The sequence below is a fragment of the Helobdella robusta genome (genome assembly GCF_000326865.2).
Source record: "Helobdella robusta unplaced genomic scaffold HELROscaffold_9, whole genome shotgun sequence".
NCBI lineage: Eukaryota > Metazoa > Annelida > Clitellata > Rhynchobdellida > Glossiphoniidae > Helobdella > Helobdella robusta.
In genome coordinates this window covers 1,495,887-1,505,614 of record NW_008705512.1, presented here as the reverse complement: position 1 = coordinate 1,505,614, position 9,728 = coordinate 1,495,887, and the positions used below count along the sequence as shown (strand labels likewise).

General features: G+C 34.0%; 1 protein-coding gene across 1 annotated transcript; it reads right to left on the bottom strand.

The window, feature by feature from the left end:
• Nucleotides 1-1,743: 1,743 nt before the first annotated feature.
• Nucleotides 1,744-6,918, bottom strand: HELRODRAFT_96495 (hypothetical protein). The gene is made up of 3 exons (XM_009033099.1): nt 5,924-6,918; nt 3,698-4,081; nt 1,744-3,102 (listed from the first exon to the last, which is right to left on the bottom strand). The coding sequence occupies exons 1-3, from the start codon at nt 6,215-6,217 to the stop codon at nt 2,545-2,547; spliced, it is 1,236 nt and encodes a 411-aa protein (XP_009031347.1). The 5' UTR covers nt 6,218-6,918; the 3' UTR covers nt 1,744-2,544.
• Between the last annotated feature and the right edge of the window lie 2,810 nt (nt 6,919-9,728).

The window sequence follows — 9,728 nt, the reverse complement described above, 5'->3', positions numbered from 1 at the left end:
ATTTTTCTGAATTTCAATTATATATTTAATGCCTTTTACTAATCCATCTAAATGTGTACCACAGTAGTATTAGAGGATGAACTGAACACTTGATTAAATGGCGTGATCATTCGTTACCTGTTTTTTTCTTCAAAATTATAGTCAGTAGTAGTGAAAAAGTGACTTCCAACCAACAAAAACATGAAAATGATAACAAATGAAAGTGAAAATTATTCTGAAAAAATTTATTGATTGGTGCCAGTTTTTCAACAATGTCAATACAATGAAGCTAGATTTAGACAGGCTGCACTGTGGCTGTTGTTATTGTGGTTATGGCTGTTGCTGCTGCTTCGTTTGTCGCCGGTTGCATTGTTTACGAGACTATTGAAAGTTGTTTACTATCATCACTACCAGACAGACCTCTACGTTTAATGAGAGAAACGCTGAACAATATCTCATAATTTAATTTTTATATTCAAATATTTTAACGCACGGTTCAGGAATTCTTATAATTGCATTATTTTTTTATACTAAATAAATTTAATTGTGGGTTTTGGTATATAAATTTTATGATTTCATTCATTTAAATGATTTCATCATTTGTTACTTTTTTATTCTGTTTCAGTTGATTTTTAGCGTTTCAAATAACTTTGAATCGGTCAGAAGCATTCATGTTCTATTTTGGTGTTAAACTTCATACAAACTACTGCAAAAGCTTCCGTTATTAATTTCAATCCTCTGTGAGAAGTTTTAATAAACTGTTTATAATAAACTTAAGACCTAATCAAGTTTGGTAGTTATAACTGCTAGAAATCGTTTATCTTCGTGAATGCAGCAATCGTCACTCTCATATGAATGATTAGTTAGCATAAATGCATTACAGAATGATGTTATTGTTTTAAACTCCAAAAAAAGATTTATTTTCTAAAATTATTGACAAAACAACATCGTCACCAGCCTCATTATCATCATCATTACAATCGCTATCAACAACACTACAACGACATCAACAACATCATCAACAACAACAAAACAACATCATATACCACAACATCATACACAACAACATCACCAAAATCATCATCATTATTATTATTAACACCATCATCATTTTTCTCTACTCATCCTCACTCACCAAAAACGACGTCAACAGAAAACCAAACTCCTCCTCAACATCATCCACATAAAAGCCATGAACAACAACAACAACAACATCAACAACAACAACATTATCATCTTCTTCTTCTTCATCATCATCATTCTCCACGCGCCTATTCTTTTCCATTGTTTTATTGCTTGGAGCAGCGTTAGTCTAAAATAATCGATACAACATCGAAACGTTCTTACAAAGTAGTAGAGAACAAGCATCAGTAGCGTTGCTGTAGTTGTATAGAATGGGTCTTGTGGGTTATACAGTTTACAAACTTAAGTCCCTTTATATGTAAAAAATGTTATTAAATATTTTTTGTGTTATAAAATGTTTTATGAATGTTTGTGAGTGAAGCAAGTATTTTTCACAAAGGTCTCTATAGCCCAAAACATCAAAAGTGTCTGAGATACGTTTTTCAATCATATTGTTATTAAAATGTAACAACGGTTCAAATAAAATAATTTTATAGGAAGTTCAAAACTCGTTCTAACAACACGATAGCAGATCATTTACGTATCTTTAACATTATTATTGCTTGCTTTTGAAAGTGAATTCATGATAAAAAAAAATCGGCCATCTAATTTATATTCTGCATGCAAAAATTATGCGAGAAGAAGATTTTGTAAACTTTATTGACAAGTCAATATCACAAAAAATGAACGTTCTAAATTAAATTAGAAATTAACTGGAAAATTCGTTGAACACTACAATCTAAACCTATTCATTCACATCTCACGAAAGAAGTTACAGAAAGAAATATTAATATCGGTCTTTTAAAAAGGCTCTTCAATTTATGCATCTTCATTTTATTGATAATTGAAATAATCTCTATGACGTAAATGAAAATTTTAATTTCAATAAATGATTTACAAGTAGTGGAATAGATTTGTAATACTTCTACATGAACAACGGTTGAAATTCTATGGAAGGCATGTTAAGACAATGAAATAAAATTGAAATATGATTTCTGGAGTGAAATGATAATTCGATGAATGAATTATGTATCTACTGCATGAAACAAAAGTCTGTGAATAAAAATAATTGTCACGAGTTTGAGAAATTAACAACATTACATTTGACTAACTAGCTGGAGAATGTGATGAAAAGAAAAAATTGAAAAGTTGCATGCAATTGAGAAATTACACTTCTTGTTCAACTATACAGCACAATTAAGGGAAATGTTGAAAAGATTCAAATTTGAAAAATTAAACTGAAAACTGAAAATTAGCAGGAATGCATTGCGTTAAAAAATCAATAATTTAGAAGAATTTGAAACAAACGTTTTTTTCTTTCACTCCGAGAGAAGATTAACTGCCTTCTCTTGTGAACACACACAATCATTCTCTCGTCTGGCTAAATTTTACGTTCAAGGAACCAAATACAAAGACAACGAACTAAAATTATTTCAGATTATTTCAGATGTCTATTTTCTTTCCTCCGGTTCCTCGACTTTTGTCCATGTGGCGTCGACCAGGTTTTTCAGCAAGGATGCGTTTTTCAGGGTTGTAGTTGTTCCAGAGGCCGCACAAAGCCTCCCCTGACACCACCTCTCCCATGTTCTGGCTGATGAGTCGCAGGATGAACATCCCGTCTCTACGCAAATAATTTTCCGTAAATTTCGCCAAGACGTTAGAATCTCGATGGGCGATATCGAAGGCTCTCAACCTCTGCCGAACATACTGCACCTGGCCGGGCCAGTACAACGATCGGAAAAGCCATTTTAACAAATTGATCGATGTTACAATAATGACAAAAACAAACCAGAACCAAACAAATACAAATATTTTCTCGTTGAAGAGATTGATGGTTAGGGCACACTGAACAACGTAATTGATGATTCGTGACTGGTAGCGAAGGTCAAATTCACACAAGGTCACACGTGGAAAACGTTCGGATGGCTCCCATTCTTGTCCTTTTATTAGCTTATCGATGACGTACGTGCCGTACCAATGGTACTCAATGCCCAGGAACACCTGTCGTTGGGTTGGTTGGCAATTTCTTAATAATTGTTAAATGGAAGGAAGACTTTTACAAAAGTGAGCAATTAAATCTCAAACATCATTCGTGAAATGCTCAATTTGAGTGAAGGGCCGTTTCGAAAATAGATGGAGTTTAAATTTCTTCAAAAATTTGGATCGTTAGGTGTTCAGTTTTTAATATTTTTCTTAATTTTTACAATTTTACATTTTTAAAACACTTTTTTAAAATATGCCAATAAATTAAAAAGAAATTTTTTTTGCCATGTTAGGGTCAAGTTAGGTTAAATCGAAAATCCGTCTTGGTTGTACAAATTAATTAAAATACGACTCTCATTAAAATGATATGAAAAATGTTGGGCCATGATCCAAACAAGTGCATCTAACCACCAAGATTAGCCTCTGATTTTGCCGCCAAGCCGTGTTAGTTACAGAAATGTTATGGAAAGGGTGCCAAAAAAATTGTTTTTTCGTGTTGCGTATTATCTGAACGGCCCTTATGGTTTTATTTCTACAACTTATATCATTAAAATTTTGCAATGCAATATAAAAATATAAACAAGAAGTTTCGTAATATCATTTAACAACTCACTTCCATGAGCATGAGTTGCACAATAGCAACAACGATGTAGAGCATCTTAATGCAGAGATATGCTGTTATGAGATAATTGCCATAGAGTCTGCCCCCTATCAAACAGCAGACCTTCGCTACGAAATGTTTGATTCGCACCAAGCAACCCGTCCTGAACTCTCGCTGGCTGAGGAGGTAGCGATCCATGTGGTTGACGATGTAGCGGACAGCTTTCTCCCTCACTTCGAGGTACGATGCTTCCGAACAAACGTGCGCTGCGTCCATGATCGTGCAGAGGTTCACTCCAGACCTCTGGTTGAGGAAACGCCAGAGTTGGCAGGGGATGAAGGATAAAACGGCTTGAAATATAAGAATCAGTGGTACCCATTGGTAGTAACAGATCACCTGGAATGAGTGTTAACAAATTTTTAATTGATTAATGTGTGATAGAACTGTGCCAAAGTACAAATTTTTTTAAAAATAATGTAGCCATGCATCAATTTTATCATTAAGATTTGCTTGCATGGAGAGTATAATTTTTTAGCTTGTGAAAATTTTGTTTAAAAATATAAATAATTGTTAATTTGAATTTAAAAGTGTTCTAAACAATAAATAAACTTTATCATTAATTCAAATTTAAAGACAATTTTGTTCATTTCAAAAAGAAATACATAAGTGGTCTATAAATTGACTGTTTATATTAATCCGTATTTTTGTAGCGAAAACTCTCGCTTATTGCACCAGTTGATCATGGGCGCCCTGACGACCACGATTAACACGATCAAACATACTTTTTCACTGGAAATGGCGTGGAAATGAAATTGAATACAATGAAAGTCCTGAAGAACGAGATCCTAAAAGGCGGACAGTCCAGAGTAACGGATAGGCTCGGTACGGAACTCTTTTGCATATTAAATCATACGTGCCAAATATTTGGATTCTTAAAAGCGGGGCAAATGTGTGTGTGTGTGTATATATATATGCATGTGTATATAAATATACAATTATTTATAAATTCTAACGAATGCCAACAATTCATAGAATTCATACCAACAGTATCAAAAAATGGTCTCCTTCCAACATAATATATATATATATATATATAAATACAGTTGTCTCAGTGCTTTGATGTTTTTGTACAATCATAATCATCATCGATATTTCGATCAAATTACATTAAATAAACAGTCGGCGTTTTCCTTTGTTGTTTTATTAGAATCATAATCATTACCGAAATAGCAACTAAACTAAGAAATATTTCTTTGATGTAACTCGTTATTAACATAACAATCACTGACGTTGCATTGGAGTTAAAGAATTGTTTCATTGATGTATTTGTGCTAGAAACATAATAAAATGGCGGTTATGGCTATTTTAAATTTGTTAATAAATTGCATTGTTGATATGCAATTTATTAACTTTATTTATTTATTTGTTAATATAATTGTGAATTGTATTTATAAATTGTTAATAAATTAATTAGCTATTTGTTTTGATTTCGCAAAAAGCGAGACAAATATGCGTCCCGCGGGACATGGAGGGCAAAATTCGGGACTGTCCTGCTTAATTCGGGACGGTTGGCAATGATGGTTAAATTTCCTCTTAAGAGCGGACTTTTTGAAGTAACGACATACGGATAGGCTTTTTGGTACAACAAAATGACTTAAAGTCTTGAAGATTTTTTTAAAATTAAAAACTGATGTTTTTAAATAATAGTTTTTTTAACTGTTTTTGAAGCCAGCAAGTTTTTTCACCAGAAGATGTTTTACAAGTTTCTATAATCATAATCGTTTTCAATATGGAATGATCTGCTCTTGGTATTGTTGTTCAAAATAGCTGTTTCAAGTATATCAAAGATAGTTCTTGAGCACGTCACACGTTAGTGATGAGACTAAAAAAATTCTTTCTCATGAATCTTTTTTATTACGTCGGTAAGTAGAATACAGATTCGCAGAAGTTATAAAATGTAGATGTGACGATCCATATGAACACACACAGCGCTCACTTTTTTTAAGCCGCTTGAAATCTCTCGCACCCGAGAATTGTATTCTGGTATACGATGTTTTTGTGTTTTAGCACGAAGTATATAAAAAACTTTATAAAAAGCATAGAGCTTAGGCTTATACTATCGTAAACCCTTTACCACCAATAACATACATACACATTAAAACACAATATACTTTTAATGATGAGTCATATAATTTTTAACCAAAACGAAATCAATAAGCTTCAAACTTCAAACGACACCTGTTTTTTTGATTGCATAGAAAATTTGTCTCTGGGAATGATCTCATTGACAGGTAGGTAGTAAGTGTTGCTGACCCAACAGATGGTGTCCGTGTAGTCCCGATGACTGGGCTTGAACTCGGGTGGGCACCAGCAGCTCATGGGAACGCCAACAAACTGCTTGGTGCTTGCGATGAAAGCAAATCCAACGAGAATGATGACCGTAACTCGGTGACTCAACCTGTCCACGTAGTCATCGTCCACGTGGAGTTTGAACTCGCGAACGCTGAGGACCGACTTGAAGAGTCTTTCCATCCTTCAAGGTCCTATGAAATGCTGGCTAATACGTGCAGAAATTAAGAAGAGATTTCATTTATTATTATAGAACATTTAGGACAGACTTATATTTTATATTACAGATTGAGATCTCTTAAGAACTGCTGCGTGCTGATATGATTGGTCTTGCTTTGGTTCTGAGTCAAAACTTTTGACGTTCATTCATGCAGGCGTGTGTATTGTTTCATTTGTTTATTTGTTGGCAAATTATAACTATTTTGTTCCAAAATAACATATCTCTATTAAGAATGGTTAATTAAATATTCGTTGACAAAAGATGAAATGTTCGTAACTAAACAGTCAGGCGTCAAAGTAATTGCTTGCTAGCAGAATATTTGTGATTTCGAGAAACGTCCAATATAAATGTGTAACTCGTCATTTGTTATGTTGATGCTACAAATTTATAAACGATGTTCATTTTTTTAATCCGTTAACTGATATAATTCAAAAATTATTTTGCTATAAAGTCTGAAATATATTTTAATGATATCTTTCATTGTTGTGACTTTCAACATGCAACTACTAACCACAAACTATAGTCCAAACAGTTTTTTTAATATCCATTCTGAAAATTCAAAAGCAAATTTAACAAAATTAATTTTCCTAGCCTGCAAATTGAAGCACCAACAACACAACAAGAAGCATTTGACGCTGGCATGACTAATTAAGTCCGAACGAATGTATGCGTCCCAGAAAAAAATAAAAGTACACAATTTATATACATGATATAAATGTATAGGTACATAACACACACGTACATACATTCCTACGGACCTACTTCATACATGTGCAGGCTTATCATATAACAACGTAAATATACTAAAGTATACGTACAAATATATACAGAACATTAGTCTGACGTTTGCAATTTGAAATAATATTTGTCATAATATAAGTTATAGGTTATATGGCACGCCTACCTCTTGGAGCGTATCTAAGCATTACAACACGAGCAACATGGGCTTACATTCTGCTGTACGTACAGTACGTAATACAGGAGGAATTTATTGACACTTATGATGCACATATCAGCAGCAGTACAAAGATTGTATGGCTTGCGTACCATTATACGTGTGTACGAGTGCATATATTTGTATGTACGTTACGTATGTACAATGCTTTTACTCGTTTGTTATGTACAACGCGTGAATGTGTGTTGCACAACTCGTGTATGTACGTGTTGTTTGTACAGTACAACGCATGTTGGTGTATGTGTGTACAACGCATGTACGTGTGTGTAGTTGTATAACGCGTGTGTGTGAGAATGTATATGCAAAACAAAGCATACACAGCACACAAGTGGCGTGAGTTAGATGTGTAAGCTAATTTAACGCTTCGATGTCATGTCCTTCCTAGCTCAGGGTTCATCAGTTGTAAATAATTCTACTATTATTATATTCCGATTATTTTTTATCTTTTTCTTAATTTTTAACAACAAATAAGTACGATTAAAAATAAATAAAACACTAAAACAGCGTTTAATTAAACTTAATGTGCGCTTACGTTCAAATATTTGCACCCATAGATTTATGAACTCAGATGCAAAAAGCATTTAACTAAAAAAATTTCCTAAACTTGTCATTATCAGTTTCATATGCACTTGGGTGGTTTGTGTACAAGCACTATGTACAAGCACTAACACAGTGAAGTAACCATCAGCCAAGAAACTATACTTGGCTCGTTTCCAGAATGTACATGAACTGCATGAATGTGCAATTTGCCATGCTGTGATGACGATGTCACATGATATTGTTTGTAGTGATGATGTGGTGACGTTGAGATCATTATGTTCATATTCGCCAGTCATTGTTCACCTTCAATATAAACTATATTTACTAATGATACCTGTTCAATAATAGTTATCATTAGTAAATACCACCACCCGATATACAAGCAATGTACAGTACACACATATTTGGTATTGTTGACGAATAAGAAATATATCCAATACTCAATTAAAAAATACTCATTAGCAAAATATTAAAACTAGTATGAAAATCTCAATCCTAGTTTTGTATAAAATTGTATTTTAATGGTGGATCTGGATGTATCAAAAAGTACATTCTACGGTATTTATTGATATCACATGTGCAACAGACCTTCATTCATATGATACATTCATTCAATGCATACCTAACCCATGCACACAGAGGGAGATATTAATGCATGCATGCACAGAACATGGAGCATGGAAGGGTTGGGCCATCACGGATGTTTGTTTATCTGTCTCGTTTCTAAGGTACAAATCCCTGAGAGGTTAAAATGGAAATGTTGGAATATGGTGCAGGGCATGACAATGATGGGAATGAGGATGATGATGGGAATGAGAATGATGACGACAACGAGAATGATGAGGAGGATGTTGGTTACGAGATCTACAAACTGCAATGAAGATGGTGAAGGCGATGATAATGGTCAGTGTTGTAAGTTTTGATGATAATAATAATGATGATGATGTTGATGATAATAATAATGATGGTGATGGTTAATATTGTAACTAAAGATAACAATGATGATGATGGTGAGGATGACTACGACGATGATGATGATGACGACTGTGATGGCTGTGGTCAATGCAGCAGATGATGATGATGATGATAGGAAAAGTATTTATGGAGGTTTAATAATGATTAGGATAATGATGAAAATGATAATAATGATGATGGTGGTCATGATGATGATGGCCATGATGATGGTCATGATAATGGTCATGATGATGATGATGATGATGATGATGATGACGATGACGATGAAGACGATGATGATGATGATGACGATGACGATGAAGACGATGATGATGATGATGACGATGACGATGAAGACGATGATGATGATGATGATGATTATGATGACGACGATGATGATTATGATAATGTATGTATAACGTTTGACGCGCTAAGCCTTCGCAAAATTTGCTGATGGAAAAATTATCTACGAGGTTTTGTCGATGACGTCTGCGATGATGATGACGTCAGTGGAAGAAAATGTTGATGCTGATGAAAAAATAGTATTGACGATGACGATATCTTGAATGATGGCGATGATACGAAAGATGAAAACGATGAGGATGATGATGATGATGAATCAGATATCTCCCAAGACAAAACATTGATGATGACGACGACGACGACTATGACGAAGACGTTAGTGCCAATGATGATATTAATGATGATACAAATGATGATGGTGATGTTGTTAATGATGGTGGTGATGATATTAATGATGGTGGTAATGATATTAATGATGACGACAATTAACGATGTTTATGATGTCATTGAGGAAAATGTTGTTTTTGCTCCATCTTTCACGTCTGCTGATTTACGAAGTTTTAACATTAAGTCGGCGATGTCGTTGTCGACTGGTAATAAACTTGGTGGCGTGTTGCGATGGTGGCCGTAAATTTGGTGGCAACGGTAGCCGCTTCTTACGACTTTTCGAGAGAGGTGCTACAGAAAATTCAGATATAGATACAAATAGCGTTGAAGATGAT

Bases quoted from the DNA above. Each gene is read 5' to 3' on its own strand.
- HELRODRAFT_96495 (XM_009033099.1), bottom strand. From the start codon at position 6,217: ATGGAAAGACTCTTCAAGTCGGTCCTCAGCGTTCGCGAGTTCAAACTC. The intron at 4,082-5,923 runs GTGTCGTTTGAA...CACTCATTCCAG, and splicing joins CTATGCAATCAAAAAAACAG to GTGATCTGTTACTACCAATG. The intron at 3,103-3,697 runs GTGAGTTGTTAA...ACCCAACGACAG, and splicing joins TGCAACTCATGCTCATGGAA to GTGTTCCTGGGCATTGAGTA.